The sequence below is a fragment of the Patiria miniata genome, unplaced genomic scaffold, assembly GCF_015706575.1.
Source record: "Patiria miniata isolate m_02_andy unplaced genomic scaffold, ASM1570657v1 HiC_scaffold_18, whole genome shotgun sequence".
Lineage (NCBI taxonomy): Eukaryota > Metazoa > Echinodermata > Asteroidea > Valvatida > Asterinidae > Patiria > Patiria miniata.
The window spans coordinates 17,399,922-17,419,233 of NW_024037056.1; the positions used below are offsets into that span (position 1 = coordinate 17,399,922).

General features: G+C 39.5%; 2 protein-coding genes across 2 annotated transcripts in view; one reads left to right on the forward strand and one right to left on the reverse strand.

The window, feature by feature from the left end:
- Positions 1-1,299: 1,299 nt before the first annotated feature.
- LOC119725198 (latrophilin-like protein LAT-2) overlaps positions 1,300-19,312 on the reverse strand; it is a 34,484-nt gene continuing 16,471 nt past the window's right edge. The window contains exons 8-17 of the mRNA XM_038196559.1: positions 8,238-8,290; positions 7,739-7,874; positions 6,729-6,838; positions 5,994-6,093; positions 5,305-5,458; positions 4,418-4,484; positions 3,138-3,198; positions 2,736-2,821; positions 2,093-2,225; positions 1,300-1,489 (exon numbers count right to left, since the gene is read on the reverse strand). Of these exons, the coding sequence (XP_038052487.1) occupies positions 1,406-1,489; positions 2,093-2,225; positions 2,736-2,821; positions 3,138-3,198; positions 4,418-4,484; positions 5,305-5,458; positions 5,994-6,093; positions 6,729-6,838; positions 7,739-7,874; positions 8,238-8,290 (984 nt within the window). The 3' untranslated portion in view covers positions 1,300-1,405. The remainder of the gene's footprint in view (positions 1,490-2,092; positions 2,226-2,735; positions 2,822-3,137; positions 3,199-4,417; positions 4,485-5,304; positions 5,459-5,993; positions 6,094-6,728; positions 6,839-7,738; positions 7,875-8,237; positions 8,291-19,312) is intronic.
- Positions 15,271-18,079, forward strand: LOC119724955 (E3 ubiquitin-protein ligase TRIM71-like). The gene is made up of 3 exons (XM_038196287.1): positions 15,271-15,464; positions 15,932-16,004; positions 16,104-18,079. The coding sequence occupies exon 3, from the start codon at positions 16,130-16,132 to the stop codon at positions 18,077-18,079; it is 1,950 nt and encodes a 649-aa protein (XP_038052215.1). The 5' UTR covers positions 15,271-15,464; positions 15,932-16,004; positions 16,104-16,129.

Here is a 19,312-nt window from a genome sequence, read left to right on the forward strand (position 1 = left end):
GCTTTCAGATTTATACCAAATATCATGCAGATACCACGGGTCTGAAAGCGAATTACGTGCTACTATTGCCTACTCTACCAGGCCTATCAACTAAAGCAACACACTATTTCTTAGAGGGCTTTTATTGTGAAATAGATATCACGCAGATAATAGCTGTGCGAGGTCGCAATATAGCAAATATAATGCAGATATACTAAAACATATGAAACCAAATTGTATGCATAGTCTAGTTCTAAAAGCTGTTAGATATCAAATACCATACACATTATAAGTATTTTGTCAAATAAGCAAATACCATGATACTAGATCACAATCGCATGCCACATCAACGAAGTGAGCTTCAGGAGCCCTTTAACATTATAGTCAATACCATGCAAATCCTAATACTGGGAGGCCTATCAAATTAAGAAATAGCACGGAAATACTTGCCGTTTAGAAGCTTGTTTCATAAAGCAAAAGTCATGCAAATAATAATATACTGAGAAGCTTCTCGCATGAAGCAAATATCTCGCATATAATTACTAGAAGCATGTCTAATGAATTACACACCACGCACCATGCACTTATTCTAATTGCCAAATTAGTGAAATACCACAAAGATACTAAATCAGACATGCCTCTCAAAATGAGGCAAATATCATGCAAAATAATAAAAGATAAGAAAAGATTAAAAGAAAATACCACAAAAATACTTGTAACTGTGAGAGGCCTGAGAAAAAATGTCTACTAACTCTGAAAACTCTTTTTCTCGATGGTCGGACAAGTTTTCCCGGCATCCTTCTCTGTGTCTTTCTCGACTCCGTTGGAGGAGGTCGACATCATGAGATCAAATGACACCTGCGGTGTGACACGGCGTTTGAATCGGCGCCGGAAGCGACCGAATGCTTGTTTGACCTTCGACATGCAACATAACCGGGCACGTGGGTCGAAACGGTCGGTTGGCGTGAAAAAAAGGTGAAGAGTAATTGGAAGAGAAGAAGTGACCAATTGAAAAGTTGTCCTTAAAATGTTGCATGTATGCACGTTTCGGATTATAAACCTTTGTGGTACCGGAAGCGTATTTTTTTTGCAGCATACATCGTATTTTAAACAATCACATAAGTGGTGACATGTAAACTGCTTTATACGCGTAAAATAACACGCGAAAGGTTGTGTTTGTGTTTTCCGTCGCTTGCCCGTTCATATGACGTCACACGACACATGGTAATTTACTCATCAGGTGTGCATGCACCTAGCTAGGGCAAATGTGTAGAGACATGACGTAGGTGTGTAGGTCTAACTTCAAACAATTATGGCGGAGAGTCAGGATTCAATATGACATTTGTTGGACTACGTGAACGCAGAGCCTTTCTAAAGAGCAACTGATGACCTCATGATGCTGACAATTGGTAAATTGGTTACCGATTTAGATCTTACTTATGTTAATGGTGTATTGATAAGAACTCACCTCTTCCGTGTTCAGACAGTATAAGAAAAAGACGAGCACGCCCTGTAGGGTGACACAATAAGGAAGTCATGTTACATGGGACATTGTGTATTTTACAGACTGGGAAAGGCAAGCAGGTTCCATAACACCGAAGAATCGAAATAGATTGAGATACAAAACGGAAATTGCAATGTCAAAACAATACAACAAATACCAGCGTTTTTCTTACTGACCGACCACCGAGCTTGTATGCCACGGTCGGTTTGAATTCAAAACTGCAGCGGAAAGGTATCTATTTATATTCAGTGATAATAGAAGTACCAAGCGTCTACTCGTGTTCGCGGGTCACTCAAGAACAGGGTTTTAAATTCGCCCCATGAGTCGGTAGATACGTTTTGTCTGCGAAGGTTGAAACCAATAAGGAAAGATTTCCATATCTGGCCATCACTAATTTCCCCTTCAGTGACCTATCAGCCATCAGAAAGTGATAACATGTCCTAAAAGGTCAAAATGAGCAAGGAAAATATTGGTATTTATTGAGAATAAATTTCCAGACCAATCTCAGTCATACTAGAGTTTGTGCACATGATGACAATTAAGTGATGGCCAGATATGGGAATCTTTCCACTAATTATACCTGCGAAATTGCATAAACTGTTGAATTACCTGTGATGAGTTCAGAATGACGAAGAGATAGTAGAAGATGAGGTTGACGCCATCGGCTGCATTGACCCCGAGTCCAAACAGCCAGGTGTATCCCATGAGTGGCTGAACGATCAACAGCGCCCTCACTACAACCCTAGGGGTCAAAGGTCAAACTGGCTCGTTCAACAGCTTGTTTTAATAATAATAATAATTAATTCTTATATAGCGCATTACATACGAAATCTCAATGCGCTTTACAGGAAGTTATTACAATACTTGTTTTAACTTAATGATCGCAAACGTGTTTCCTTATCTACTTTTCTAAGCAGATGTTACCCTTGAAAGTATGGGATTTCATTGCGCAATTTGTACAAATGAGACTTTTCGCAGAGTCCATCCCATAGAATTCAGCAAGTTTGGGTTTATAGCAATTTAAGCTATGTCAAGACGTAATATTTCAGTGTCAGATCTAAGGGGTGGGGTTAGAAACAACACCCCCCCCCCTTCAGTCGCTGACTTATGTTATGATACCAGTAAAATGGGGCCAAAAATATTAAATATATGCTACAAGTATTTATGTATTTCGGTTTTTTTTAACTCTCTCTGAAAAAAAAAATTGCTCTATCTACTGAAACAGACGTCGACGTGTTATTTTATTTATCACCTTATTTTGTCGAATTCTGTCCTACTTTTCACAACTTTCAGTTTCACCAGCGACTCCAACACGAAGATCAAAGAGATCAGGTTGACCTATAATCCGATATCCAGCAAAATTAATTATGAATTCATTAATCATCTTAATGTGGATTAAACAAGAAAAATATAAGCAAAGTTCAACCTGCTTTTAAAATGTAGGAGACAGAATGAATTCAATTGGCACATTTATATGTTGGAAATACACCAACTCATGTTTTCATTATGAAATAATATTTGCGTTAAATTAACACAGCAATGTACACGAAAGGCAAACAGCTATCCTTTTCCATGATAAGTTCAAAATTTGCGCTCGCTGGATTATATCAGAATCAAAAGCACTCCTTTCGTTTGAAATTTAACATTGTCTTACCGCGACAACGAAGATGACTGGGGCAATAAATGCCCAGGTGGTGTTCCCCATTAGCCAGCATCTACGAGACAAAGAAATCGTTACATCATTGGCTTTTGCTGTAATTTTCAGAAATGAACTATTTGAGAGGTTAGTATAATAGATCAATTATTGTTACACTGACATTTTTGCAGTTTTGTGTTCGAAAAGGTTGGAAAAACCAAGAAAAACAAAAATGTTCAAGTAGTCTGGTTCCCTGACTCCACAAAAGATAAAATGGATCAATTTATAGATGATGGAAAATTGTAAGGCAAGGGAAACAGTCTAGCAGGCCTGCACCCATTCATGAACATGTAACCAATAGCAAACAACATTTGGACTGAACAAATGGTAAATTTGGAGCAGTAGTTGAAAAATAGTTAGGTTTTTCCAACGCTGGTCGGCCGACCATCGTTGGAAATGTTTACAAAAATACCATTTTCTTGAAAATGACTTTACACCAGGTGCCATAATTTTACAAGATGCTTGAGACTGTCATTTACCAACATCCTAGTAAGGTATTTCGTAAAAATATTCTTAAGGGGATATTCTTAAGGGTCTTATTATTCTTAACCGTCTGAAATAAATTGGTGCAGACTGCCTTTACCTCAATTCAATTACACATTCTGTCACATTCTGATTTGCAAAGGCAAGGAAGGATACAGCAAGATTTTCTTTGAGGATTCACGAAAGTACACTTTGTAACTGTACACCTACTACTGTGCAGTTGCTCTACCCAAGCTATTAAATATATTCCATTTATTTTCTCCCAACAAATTTTTTTGATTTGAATGTTACATTTCAGCGGAAAATAATGTTTTTTTAAATTCTATTTGGTATGTTTTCGACCTGCTAAAAATACGTGTTTATTTTGAGTTTCATTTAAATGCGCAAATAACGACAAAAGATATGCTTGAATTATCGCGGGCCTCAAACAATCTAAAATATGTGAGGTATAAATATTTAATAACTAAACGTTGATGGATTTTTTTCTTCGATGACTCATTTAGAGTTAATAACTTTTGTATTGCTTCAAAAAACGAGCAATTATAAAAAAAAATCGTGGTGAAACTCGGAGAAAAACAACAACATGAGGGAGGCACTTTCATGAATATGCATCATCGTAAATGAGAATATGCATGATTTGAAATGGTTGAACAAATTGGTGGGTGAAAAAAACATCTGAAAGAATTTGAAAACGTGTTGTTGTTTTTGAAAACGATAAGTGTTGACTGTTCTCGGCTCATCTTTAAGAGACTTACTTTTCTTTTGACCCATAATCCTTTGCAGCTGCAGCGAAAGTGATTGCGACTACAACGGCTGGCACGCCTGGAAGAACAGAAAAGAAAAAGAAAACACTTAATCAATCGAATATTAAAGTGTCTTCAAAATAGTAAAAAAAAGAGAGTAAAGTTTGTCAGGAGCCAATAAAGTCCATTAGGCCGGCATTTCTCCTGTTTCAGTAGCATGAAACGTCTAAGAATATTTCTATTGATGGAATGCTAGTCCGGACGGGATGCTAGTCCATCGCAGGTTACTCTCCAGCTAATGCCGGTACCCATTTATACTCCTGGGTGGAGAGAGGCAAGTGGGTTGAAGTGGCTTGCCCAAGGACACACCATATGGCCAGCAGCTGGATTCGAACCCCTGACCCTCTGATCCTGAGTCACAAACCCAAACCTCTAGGACACACTCTCACAAAATAAGGTGGTATTTAATCAGTGATATAGTCCAGGCCTTTTTCAAAGACCTTATAAACCGGATGCTCATCATGAAATGTAAGATCTGAGCCCAACACGAATGAACCAAGACTCGCAGTAATTTGACTTTTCAAACACAAATCAGTTGGGTTGTTCATCGTATGTTAATGTAGGGTTGAAAGTTATCATTTAATTGGGGAAATGAATCTCAAAAGGTCCTACGAAGACGTCGGTGCAATGTAATGTCTTGAAAACACGTTTTTAATTGGCATCGGATGTTGAATCAAAACTCACGGTTCCTTCAACATTGAATGAAAATATAGAATAGTTTGCATTTCCGACTGAAAAAAAAATTGTTCTCTGAATAATAAAAGGCCGCGATATTGTACAACAAGCAACCATGAAATAAAAGAATTAAGCGCTGAGGTTACCGCCGCATATGCACTCACCCCAGCCGGGGAGCATGAGCTTCCAGGGACGAACCTGCCGGTGAAACACAAACTTGGCACTGGCAAAGAGCAGGGCGCCCTCTACCAACATCCAGCTGAACGAAGCCAGCAGGAAATAGTGCAGCAGGACTGCGGCAACCCTGCAGCCTGTTGCCTGCAGAGACACAATCATGAATAATGCATGAGATGAATAATGCATGAGATTGACAAAGAGCAGGCCGCCCTCTATCACCATTCAGTTGTACAAAGCCAGCAGGAATTAGTGCAGCAGGACCGCGGCAACCCTGCAGCCTGTTGCCTGCAGAGACACAATCATGAATAATGCATGAGATGAATAATGCATGAATTGACAAAGAGCAGCGCGCCCTCTACCAACATCCAGCTGAACGAAGCCAGCAGGAAATAGCTTGCTTGAATAATTGATATTCCCCCTAGAAGTTAAGCCTAGTTTAATACCCCCTGCAAAGAAGCCTTGGTAGAAAACACTTACTTGGAGGAGAAATAGACCGTTTGGGAGAACAAATGGACGATACAAAAAATATTGAAAAAAAAAAGGCTGCGAAATCCACAGGGGAATATCCGTGCGGAGTATTCACACAACCATCGTTAAATGCAAAAACCATAATTATGTAAAATTAACACCGTGATCAAGGATAGTATTTTGTGACTTAGTTGTCAGTGAAACTCACGTTTGACACAGCGTCGATTCCCGTCAGAAATACGAGCTGTGATATCAGCAAGGCGACGCACAGGTTGGTATGGACCATTCCACGTTCAGTCTTGTACATCCTTTCCATTCACAAAATTGAAACAAAGAACGAGTGAAATCAAAAGCAAGTTTTGTTTGACTCAGAATATCAAATTACACTCGGGGCCAAAATGACCTAGGCCACATTCATGGAGCTGCTAAGCATAAAAATTTGATAAGCACAAAAAAAGGCTTGGCTTATAAAAGCAGGTTACCAGCCAAAACTCCATGTGATTTTCATGCTCAGCAAACAACAGCTGAATACCAATTACAATATACATCACATGGAAATTGGTTGGTAATCCTGTTTTTGCTAAGGACGACTTTTCATGCTAAGCACATTTTTGTGCTTAGCAGCTCCATAAAATTGGCCCCTGGAACCTGGGTCAAGTGATCTTTATACTGATCAGGGTCAAAATTAATCTTTTCCGGGTAGAACTGGCACTTCTCTGGTTCATTTTCCCAGCCATTGTGATCCAGAAATCACGGCAAAAGTAACATCTTGTCCGAAACAAAGGTGATATTTGACCTATAACAGTATTGGGTCAAAATGCATGACCAGGATTCCGGGTGACATCTGACATGTATTGGCTGTCGGCCACGTCAGAGATGTAATATCTCGACTGCAACTTGGATTTGATTTTGCTCTATCAATCAAGAAGATCACTTTGCTCACCCCAAGAGTGCGTAGATGACCAGCATTAGGGTCAAGCACAGGATGGAGAGAGAGCCTCCGAGGATGGATAGAATAGTCAAGGCTTTCTCGTCGGCCTTAGGTATAGGGACCTATCAAATAAAGACATCTGAGCATTAGAGACTGTGGCGTGTCAGTTCGGCTGTACCTGTAAGCAAAGACAGCTAGCCCCTGCTGCATAATCGTAAGTATTACCGGAAAAGATACTTTACGGTTTAATAAATGCAATACACTTGTGCAAGAAATTCTAATAAGCATGTATGCGCACAAACAAAAAACTTTCAATAACCCCTTTTTTGAATATTTCACCTCCCAAAACATCTTACTTTACTATTATCGGCACTAGTACTTGTTTAAAACAACTCGGGACAGCAAATGTTTTTTTACAGAAATGGTAATTCCAACAAGTTAGGGAGACACTATGTATCCCTATAATGACCAAAGTCTCCACTGTGTGAAATATTTTACTAGAGAGTGTCTCCTTTAGAAATCATTTGTTTTTATAAACCTAGCCCCGAGTTCCAATACTAATAAAATCGAGTGAAAAAGTGCAAAAGCGAGTGGTGAAATCAGTCGTTTTACACGTCATTCTCTACTTAGCAAGTTCAAACCAATGCATGGAAAACACCGACTCTAACAACTCGCTCTATACTGGTTTACTTGACGAGAACGTATTTCCAAGACAATAGCTAGTATTCTTTGTTTTAGGTCGATTTTAACAACAGAGAAAAGCAAATTATAATTTGTATTTTTCTGAGAAAACACCATATATACACAAAATAAAAGTGAAGACTGCAAATGCAGCTTCAGCAATGTAAAACAAACAACAGAAGCCAAATTGTTTACTTTTCTCTGAAACTGTTATAGAAAATACTTTGCGAACTCATTCCATAACCAACATGATTGATACTTTTTGGGTAAAAAGAATCTGATCAGTAAGTTGAAAGTATCATAATACTAGACATCGCGAAAAGCTCGTTTTATTGACTTACCGCATTAGGATCCAGCTGCATGAGTACGGCGAAGTTGGTCAGGTGATCACATGAGCACGTGGTTGAATTGGTTAAATTGGCGCCCTCATTGGTCACACTGCATCCCTCACCGGACCACACCCCCGCAAAGGTCTCGCTGGAAACAGAATAATCAATAATACAAATGAAACAGAAATATACCCACGATTGAAGAATACCAAGACTGAAATATCGATTTTCAATTCTTCATGCCAATCGGGTAACAAAACAAAACAAAACAAACAAACAAAATTACAGGCTACTTTGCTCGCAATTTAATTTTGGGGTTCGAATTAATTTCTGAGTTATTCGTGTACGCTTTGAAAACCAAAGCCAAACACATAGTCCTAAAAAAGCTTGTCATGGAGCTGAAAGAATACTACTGAATGGCTAGTCATAAGGACGTCGTTTCATGCATCGGATACAATATGCCTAATTGAAATCATGCAGCCGAATTTAAGCTAAGTATAGCGGTACTTACTCGTCCAGAATCTTCCAAAATACACAAGCCCTTGTGGCGTTTTCAGGGACGACCTATACGGATGGAAAGGATTGACAAAAAATTAAAAAAAAATTGCAGAATAATTTTTATCTTTTATTTTAAAGAAAAAAAACAACATTATAAGAAACTGCATACAAGTAAGCTAGAATACAAAGAGTGAGTGAAAAGGTATGTGGGTCCTTTAGGCCCATAGTGCGTTCGTACCTGAGAGCATTTATACAGAGTGGTAATGAATGACCAATGCTAGACGCAATGCGTCTAATCAAGCATACCACAGAGCAACAGACACCTGCCATTAGACATTACGTCAGATGCAATGTGTCTATGGGTGGCTGGAGGCCCTTGAACAATTAAATCTGGTTAAAAATCCAAATTGGATTTGTGTTTTTCAAATTTAGTTTTCCCGATGCAACAACGACTGAACAATCTCATGTGATGCGCATTTTATTTGGGTTCACGTGCTATCTTAGGTGTAATTTTTTGGTATTTGTTTTATGTTAAACCAGCGATTATTTTCATCAACAAACAAAGTACGACCCTAAGCGCGCACAAAGGCAAAGTGACTAGGCACCTGATAATAAGTTTAAAAATTGAACAAAGAAATTGACTGGACGGGGTTTGAACCTTCCACCTCTGCATTGGTTACCGTTCCGGACATTCAGAATAATAATTTGCCCCCCCCCCCTTTAAATACTGCGCGTCTGTAATCCCCTTGAACAACACATTCCCAGAGTCCCCCTTCATCACCATCCTGATACTTTTAAGTACACATAATTTAATAACACTTTTAATGGCAGGTGGGGCACTCCGTAGTTTCACATTTATACAACATGGTGCGGACGTGACTTATGCCCATTCATACAAGTTGATCAACCTTGAACAACCTTGTAACACACACAGAGAATTCAGTGTTTTGTTCATATTTCTGTGTTCATTGTTCATTTATTTTCCACAATGTCACATATGTAAGTATTATAAATGAATAAAACAGGTTAAAGACAAATGGTTAAACTATACAGGAACCTATACTAGGAAGCAACGCTTGTAATCGTAGGCCACTTATATTTTAAAGTTGCTAAATTTTAAATACACAAAACAAACAGTAGACAAGGACAATATCTACATGTACTTGTTTACGTCGATGACGGGCAAAATCTTTAACCTTGAACCCTATGGTGCGTTACGTACTGCGTTATGGCAAAACAGCACAGTGTTTTTCCGGGTTTGAGAAAAATGAGAAATAAATCCACAGCCATTGTGGATTTCATGAAGAGCTTTGGATAAAAATGATATGTTGACAGATTCAGATTGTGTTTTCAACAACCACCTGTGCCTGGAATATACACCTGATTCAATTATGCAAAGGTAGGCATACCATAGGGAAGAGTAATAGAAAGAGGAATATGTCTTTGCAAATGGGGGTATACAAGGACAATTTACGTAGGTCTATTCGCCTACTAATTTCTAGCTCTATGCTGGAGACCTAAATATACAATGACGCAGGCTTTTCAAACTACGGCTGGTTTGGTTACATTGTGGTGGGGGTTGAGAAAGCAATTAACGTAGTAAGACTAAAAGACGAAATGATTTTGCAATGACGATTATCATGAGATATCCGACATTAAAGGACCCAGATAATGGTTTCTTTCAATGTAATTCTTGAAATGTACTTTGTGTTCCATCATATATAGTCCCCTTCATTAGTTATTTCACATTGTAATTTTAAGGGCGTTTTGGTTTTTGTTATGATAATTGCAAATTCCATATTCACGAACCTGTGATGTCATTCAAGGAAGAAATTTCAAGGAAGAAATCTGTTTCAGCATAGAAAGTCAAAAGGATTGTAGGGGCTTGCATTGCTCTGTTTTTCTGCTTTCAGCGATTCATTATTAATCAGGAAGACAATGAGGATTTTGGCTTTACATCTTTTAGAGAAAACTCTATGAAAAAGGCGTTCATATTAAGTGACCAATGAAATCTTTTACGATTGAAAAAAATATCAAACTTAGTTTGCAAATTCGCAAAATATGGAACTTTTCCTCAGTTGTCAGGTATAGCATGCATGTAAAGTATCAACTGTGTAAACTGTACACTGGGCATTTTCTTTTGTCAAAAAAGGATCCTAAGACACTGGACAGGCCGGACACCTTCTGCCTCAACTGTCTGGATGGGATGTTGAGCAAACAGCAGCCGAGTACAGGCAAGATCACATGCCCGGTCTGCAGGAAGGAAACCCCGGTGCCGGATGCTGGCTTGCCCGGTCTACTCGATTGTTTCTTCTTGAGTTCCCTGGTGGATGAGATCAACCAGCAGGAGCGGTCGCTGGAGACCCATCAGCAAGCAACGACTTCACCGACCTGAGACGAATGCGAGAAAGGATTAGTTGTCTTCTTAATTGCGATGCCTGGATTGCGAGGAACAATGCACGGTGGGTCACGAATGCGCTAAGACACAACGGGTCACAGCATTTGAATATCTGCGGCAGAAGAACGTTTCTTCATCAGCAGATTTCTGAAAGACGCATTTGCCGAGATGGCAGAAGCATGGGAACCAGGAGATGCATCGTCACTGCGAGACGAGCAAGATGATGACGTGTGGTATGAATCATCATCGAGTGAAACTGCCGACAACGCCCCATCCTACCGTGAAGAAGTAGAGAATGTCTTTCAGAAGAGCAAACAGGAATTCAAAGCTAATGAGGAGTCGGTTAAGCACGCCAGACACAGACTGAAAATAATGGTGTCCCGGGCCTGCAGCGAGATTCAAGCTAAAGAGAAAGAAGAGATTGCCAAAATCAAGATCAAGTCTGGACTTCTCATAGACAAGGTCACTGAGATTGGCAAGAAGAGAGATGAAGAGTTTGTCAAAGTACACACCAACAATAAGGAGAGGATGGAACGAGCAGAGACAGCGTTGACTAGCGACTTCGAATGTCTGCAGCTTGAAAAAGTGGACCACGGTAAATCATTCACTGGATTCAAAAGCCAAGACGCAGTAAACGATTACGAGCTCGGTGAAATACTTATTGAAAAGAAATGGGAGTTGAAGACCATGTTTCCAAAAGTGGAGCAAGGAAACTTCAACTGTGCAATGGGCGTTGGATGCTTCAGCAATGGCGACATTGCTGTTAACGATACCAAAAATAAACAATTGTCCATATTTTCTTCCACTGGACACTATAAAGCAAAGTTTGATCTTAACGCACCGCACGGTATTGCTGTAACGTCCGATGATGTACTTCTGGCACACTGTAAAGGTCATGTTAAAGTGTTTGATAGAAACCATCGATTGATGGAGCAGTTCAAACTACCACAGGACGATAGAGAGGATCAGCGAAGGGAAGGGGTTTTGACCGGCGGTATCACAGTTGACAATAAGAATCAGGTAGCAGTGGTTCACAGGAAGACAGGGGTCACATCTCTCCACAATCTAGACGGATCTTTGATCAAGGTCATTCAAAATACTAAAGTGGTTCCAACTGACATTGTCGCAAATAAAGAATGTCTCATTTTTGCAACGCTTGACAGAAGTGAATTGCGATGCGTAGATCTAAATGGAAAAGAGCTGTTCAATGTCAGCACTTCTGTAAATGGAAAGGATGCTAAACCAGTCGGTGTATGCTGTGACGACGCAGGTGACATCTATGTTACCCTTCGATGTGGTAAACGCGGAGGTATCGGTGAAGTGCACCACTATGATTCGCAGGGGTTTTACGTTGATTGTGTAACGAAAGAATTGTGGTGGCCATTTGGCATTACCTTTTCCCCAAACGGCGAGCTTGTGGTGGCTGATAAGCTATCGGTCAAGATCTTTCAGGAGTTTTGCCCCGAGAATGGAACATTCAAGTGCAATGAAGAAAACTGTGAGGTTTGCAAGACACACATCCGGGAGTCGAGCTCGTTTTCTGGCTATTCGTCTAACACGACTCACAAAACTATTGGTCTCATCACTTGCACCACATCTAATGTCATATACCTCATTACTTGCAAGGTTTGTAAAGAGCAGTACGTCGGCGAGACCATTCAAACACTCAAGAAACGTTTCAGTGAACATCAATCATATGTCCGCACCAAGAAACTGAATTATCCTACTGGTTACCACTTCAACCTGCCTGGCCATTCCAAGGATGATATGATTTTACAGGGCATACAATCCTTTCGCGTTCGAGACGACCGAGTTCGTAGGAGCAAGGAGCAAGAGTGGATGGAACTTCTTGGGACTAAACATCCACATGGACTCAACATCCGATGATGCCGATGATTTTTTTCCTCAAAAACTCTTCTGAAATTGGCAAAGCCCTGGAGTCACATGTTGAGGTTCAGTGAATGGCTGAAAGAGAACAAACTTACCTGACCTAAGAAATACCGTTGGAACAAGACAGAATTAAGCTAGTTAACTAATTTCGAGGTTCCCAAAATAGAAGTAGACGGATAGGTGACAGAAATTGCAAATTCTTCCCAAATTCGTGGGTGTTTGGCTTGATACAAACATATAGACTGTACAGATCATGTGGACAAATTGATAAGTAATAGAATATAATTTTTTTGTCATTTGTAAATAAAAATCATACATTGAAATTCATTAAAGCTTCAGCTATTATCTTTTATTCAGACTAACCCCACTGCTTGACAAAGTCTCCAACTATTTTATGGGTTCACGAGTCTGCATGTGTAATAAGACTGCTCTTGGGCATTTGATTTGGTTTCTGGGTTGAAGAGTCATTTTAATATTTTTTTGAGTTTAATCGAATTGTATAAATTAAATTATATTTTTGTTTTACATCAGTTGGTCAGTCATTTACTGAATCTATGTAAACATTATGCCCCGACCAACTGATTCAGTTTGGATACGGTAATAACCAGTTTACTGCTTATCATTATCATTTGAAGGTTTCACAATATATTGATTATCCAGTACATGTAATAATCTACTATTTAACCATACATGAAAGTGAATATGCTATATATGAATATATTTCCTTCTTTCTTATTGAAATGAATGTAAATTTATTCTAGAGCGGTTGAACGGTTTAACAGCATATACTGGTATCTAAGTACCGTTTCAGGGGGGCAAATCCGCCTTACAATTCAATGGAACCGCTGTATAAAATGCTTATTAGGCCTATCATGTTTTTAGATAAATAGACTCCAGAAAACGATCTAAATGAGAGAGTACAATCTTAAATGACCAATGCATGCAGGAATCCACCACTGAAAAAGAACTGATTTGTGTTTCATACATGAGATTTATACTTTATCTTTATAATTTTTTTTTAAATATAATGCGCTAATTGAACTCCATTTCATTCATTTATTGTGGTTTGGGGTCATCTTGGTTTTGGACAGCAAAATCAACTTCAGCAACTACAAAACAGAGCAGTCAGGGCAATATTTATTTTTGCTCCTCATATAAAACACATGCAGATGATTTGCTGAACAAACTTGGGAGGATTAGACCTATGGAAAACAGAGATTGTCATGCAGCCGTTTCGGTTATAAATGTAATACATGTAATAATTTCTCTCGTATTTATCTTGCTGCATTTGAATTCATAAATCATCCTCACAATATACTACTGATAATTTTAATGGGAAAATCTAGGTGACTAACACAAATCTTAAGAAGGGTCAAAACATGTTTTGCAGAGATGCTAAATTATGGAATGATTTGCCAGTCATTGCCAGAAACCAGTCTGACATCAAGTCCCTATAGCGGACTTATTCTTGTATAAATTGAAATGTACATTTGATTCGGCCGTGGTTGTTGGGTAATTTTGGTTCGCGGTTGTTACTGTAAGGGTTAGGAAGTGACTTCCTAGGTTGGGATTGTGATCGGGGTTTGAGGGTTTCTCTTTGCATGCCAAGATTTTTTTATTTGGTATTAACCTGCTAATCAGGCGTATGAATAATGGTCAGGGCACAACTGGCTCGGAATACACAACAAATTAAACTAGTGAAACAATTATAAACGCTTTTTTGCAACAGTTTATCAACATTGTAATTGATAACGTGTTAACTGATTTTTACAGTGTAGCATAAATAGACCAAAACGTTAATAGTTACCAATATTCTTGGTACGGTGGTCAAGACATCTTGTGAATGATCTCACGATGAAAAAGGCCATGTTATAATATTGGGAAGATCACAATCATACAAGACATGAAAGAGTATCCCGACAATGTTTGCTGTTGTTAAGATATTCGTGAAATCTATCTGTTTACAGCAAAACGCATTTCAAGTTCAACGTGTAACCGTCACACCATTAGCACAATAATATGAAAGGGGGATTATTACGACTCTACAACAATATGTTTCAAGTATTCGACTCAATGTGTCGTGTACTATTTCTGAAAATCATTATGAAAATGAATGTTTGATAATTGTCTTTCTAATTTAAAGGATCTGAAGCGTTTGTAATTGCTACTGAATTATAAAATGTTGTGTAAAGGGCAACATACTCTTTTGTGTCTCTTGTATAGGAATGAAGCATAATTCTTACATTGAAAACGAGTCTTCATGCGGATGACACATAAGAGGGCTTTGTTCACACAGAAATATTTAGGAGACAAAGGTGCCTCGAAATAAATCGAATGAGAAAATTGTACTTCTGATCGAGAACGAACAGTTGCTTTAAATATTGCGTTGTTAAGCGCCCCGTGTCGGATTCGACCTGGACTTTTTGATTTGCGTTTTGTTTGTTAAAAATTTATTGGGGAAGAGGCGGTAACCTTTAATTTGTCCATTCCCAGCCCGCTGAGAAAGTGGGGATTGGCCTACATTAAGGATACACCCCGTCTTCCGTCAGTTTTTTCATCATTCACGCGGTATTTAGAATCCCCTTGAAGGAAACATTCACAGAGCCCCCTCCCTCGGCTATCCCAATATTTTTTTTGTATAAATAATAGTTAATTAACCATATCAATGGTGTGTAGGGAACTCCGTAGTTTCTTATCTACACAACGCCATACGCACGTGATATGCCTTTTCATACAAGTTTCACCTTTAACCCTTGATGCGCTGCTGTGTTGTGGCAAAAATAGCACTGGGTTTTTCCGGGTTTGAGAAAAGTGAGAAATATCTCCCCATATCCGTTGCCATATTGCGGATGATATGAAGAATTCTGGCGAAACTGATTTGTTGACAGCTTCAGATTGTGTTGTCATCAACCACCTGTGCCTGGAATATACACCTGAGTCAATTACGGAAAGGTAGGCACATACGTTAGGGTCGAGTTAGAACCAGGAAAATGTCCTCAATAACCAGACAATACGTGTATAATAAGGCCAAATGACATGGGCAAATTATGTTGAACGCCATACTTTCTGGCTCACACTGGAGACCCAAATACTAATGACGGAAGTTTTGCGAGGCTGGTTGGGAAACATTGTTGTGGGGCTATAGAATTGAGAAAACAAACGGCATCAGACTAAGAATCTGTGTAATGTACATTGCATGGTGTGGTACGAACATGAACTAAGTAAATAATGTATACATCGCTTGATCATAATGCTCATAAACCCAACGAGTGACAATCGGAAGATTCCGCAATCATTTAGAACCTTAACCACTGTAACAAATTACTATTGATGAGAATTACAAACTACTTTATTGACCAAAATGGAATTATCAGAAGATTAATTTGAAGCGGTCAATTCCATTCTATGTCTCCATTCAGATTGAAAGAATAAGGAGCCCCTGTAATCCAACTCAAAGGCTGAATTGATGCGGTGCTTTCTAGTACTAAAAAGGTAAGTTTAAGTCACCATTTGCAGTTCATCACTAACCTCATCTAACACTAAATAGTCCGAATACAATGACATTTGTATTTTCAATCTTGCTGTTTTCAGGTTGGTTGGGAGATAACCAGCTGAAGATGGCTGAGGCAGCTGAGGCCACAGCTAAAACCATGTTAGGTGAGATCAGCCAGGGTCACCTGGAATGCCCCATCTGCTTCTGTCGGTACAAAGATCCCAAGATACTGGACTGTCTCCACACCTTCTGCCTCAACTGTCTGGATGGGATGTTGAGCAAACAGCAGCCGAGTACAGGCAAGATCACATGCCCGGTCTGCAGGAAGGAAACCCCGGTGCCGGATGCTGGCTTGCCCGGTCTACTCGATTGTTTCTTCTTGAGTTCCCTGGTGGATGAGATCAACCAGCAGGAGCGGTCGCTGGAGACCCAGCAGCAAGCAACGACTTCACCGACGTGTGACGCATGTGAGGAGGGGTTGGAGGTCGTCTCGCGATGCATAGACTGCGAGGAAAATCTGTGTCAGCTATGCAAGGCGGCTCATGTGCGATACAAACGCACCAAGACACATCGGGTCACACCGGTTGAACACCCAGAGCAGAAAGAGGTTCCTTCGGCAGATCTCAGCAAGACGTATTCTCCGAAATGTCAGAAGCACAGTAACCAGGAGATGTATTTTTATTGCGAGACGTGCAAGATGATGACGTGCGGCATATGCGCCACGATCGATCACCGATCGGCTGAACACCAGTTGAGTGAAATCACCGACGCCGTCAGATCCTATCGTGAAGAAGTAAATGATGTCTTGAAGAAGTTTCAGAAGAGCAAAGAAGAATTCAAAGCAAATGAAGCGGCAGTCGACCACGCAAGAAACAGGCTGAAAATAATGGTGACCCGGGCCTGCAGCGCGATTCAAGCTAAGGAGGAAGAAGACATTGCCCAAATCAAGAACAAGTCTCGAATTCTAAGAGACAAGGTCACTGAAATTGGCAAGAAGAGAGATGATGAGTTTGACAAAGTTCACACCGACAATAAGAAGAAGATGGAACGAGCAGAGGAGATCGAGACAGCGGTGACCGACTTGATGCAACAAGCTGACGACTTCGAACTCTTGAATTTGAAGCCTAAGGTGATGCACAATCTGGAATTCCAAAAAAATCTCCAGTTTGAGCGAGTGAAACACGGTGAATCTTTCATCGGATTCAAGTGCCAAGACGTTGTGCGCGATAAAGATCTTGGTGAAATACTTCACGAAGAGAAATGGAAGTTACAAAGCGAGTTTGGGAAGAAAGGAGATTGGGACGGTGAGTTCAACTGTGCAGCAGGCATTGCATGCTTCAGCAATGGCGACATTGCTGTTAACGATATCAACAAGAAACGATTGTCTGTATTTACTTCTACTGGACACTACAAATCAATGTTTGATCTGAACGCACCGTACGGTATTACTGTAACGTCCCATGATCTTCTTCTGGCACACTGTGAAGATCACGTGAAAGTTTTTGATAAAAGCCATCAATTGATTTCGAAGTTCAACCTACCCCTGACCGGTACCGATAGCACTGATCAGTGTTTTATTTCTCCATGGTCAAACAATAAGACTTATACTAGCGGTATCACAGTTGACAAAACCAATCAGGTAGCACTGGTTGACAAGAAGACAGGAGTCACATCTCTTCACAGTCTAGACGGATCCTTGATCAGGGTCATTCCTAATACTAAAATGGTTCCAATCGACATCATCACAAACAAGAAAAGATGCATCCTTAGCGCAATGTATGATGAAAGTGAATTGCGATGCGTAGATGTGACCGGAAAAGTAAATGTTACTGCTCGTCTGGGGCAAGCGAGGCCAGCTGGTGTATGCTGTGATGATACGGGTGACATCTATGTTACCGTTCACGGTAACGGCTTAGACAAAGGGGTTGGTGAAGTGCTCCACTTTGATCCACAGGGGGTCTTCATTGGTTGTGTTGCTCGCGCAATGCACTGGCCATTTGGCATAACCTTTTCTCCAAGCGGAGAACTTGTAGTGGCCGATTACTACTCCGTCAAGATTTTTCATCGAGTATGAATTAACTTGCCAGATTTACACGGCGTGTGGAAACTATCACGACACCGTCAGTTTGAATAGTATGGGTATATATAGAACAAAATATTAGTACTCATCAAAACTCAGACAGTAGTGAATTGTTATTTCGCAATGAAAAATTCATTATAGGCTCGTACAAGAAAACTGTCCGCGCAAGATTTTCTGCTACACAGGTTTTCGTGACTAGTAGTTTTATTACAGGAAAATTCCAAAGTTGAACACATTACCATCACAGACCAAAAGAAAATTATACTTAAGGTGGCGGTAAATATTTATGTCTCCAAAACAAAATACGCCCAATCTTTTTGATTATGAGAGAACACTTTGCGACGGGCTCTAGAAAAATATAAGATCCACAGCCCTAATGAGCAATGCTGACAATTTTTCTGCATGATAAATCACTGTTGACATTTAATGGATTTTTAAGCGTCTGTATAATACTTGCTCACTTTCCTACTATGCGTATCTTGTATAAAGTATTACTGCTAAAATTAAAATGCTTTTGAATTGTTTTGATACTACACACAAGATTGTGAATGATCTCAAGTATTTTATTAAGCTTCAGGGCAGAATCAAAGGGTTACTCTTATGTTGCTCAACAACTTATTTTTCGATTTCAGAAGTCTTCCTAAGCCCTCCCAAAAATCAAGTTATTATTAATTTTCGAATCGATGTAAATAAACCTGTTAGATACAAGGCCCCGCATGGCCACGTGCTCATTTACAATTGAAACCGTGAAGGAATAATGTATTGCAAAGATGTGGCTTCTAAAGGATAGATCTCAAAAAGAGAAAATTTGTATAATTCAGAAAACTAAGAAAAAAACCCACTAAATTTATAAATTCATTTACACCAGACACAAAAGACTCCTTGCATCTGACGTCACGGGCTGAATAAGTACACACTTAAGTGTGCACTCAAAGTGCGCTTTGTACTTTACTTGTCCTGAATACCAGTAACAAATCATGATCGAGACCACATGTACATAGCTTGACAATCACTCGGGTTTTGAATGAATGGAGTTTGTGATAAAAGTAAAGGCGTCCAGAGGGAAAAAACCTGATCTCGCTATTCTTCTGTTTTTGTCCTTGTTTGTGTGGTCTTGTTTTTTATTTATTTATTTTTCTTTAATGTTTTTTAAAGCACGGGCTACTCAGGTAACATTTGTGTCTCTCGAGTAATTAAGCACATATTATATACTGAAAATGAGTTTGA

Coding starts and splice junctions, on each gene's coding strand:
- LOC119724955 (XM_038196287.1), top strand. CDS start 16,130: ATGGCTGAGGCAGCTGAGGCCACAGCTAAAACCATGTTAGGTGAGATC.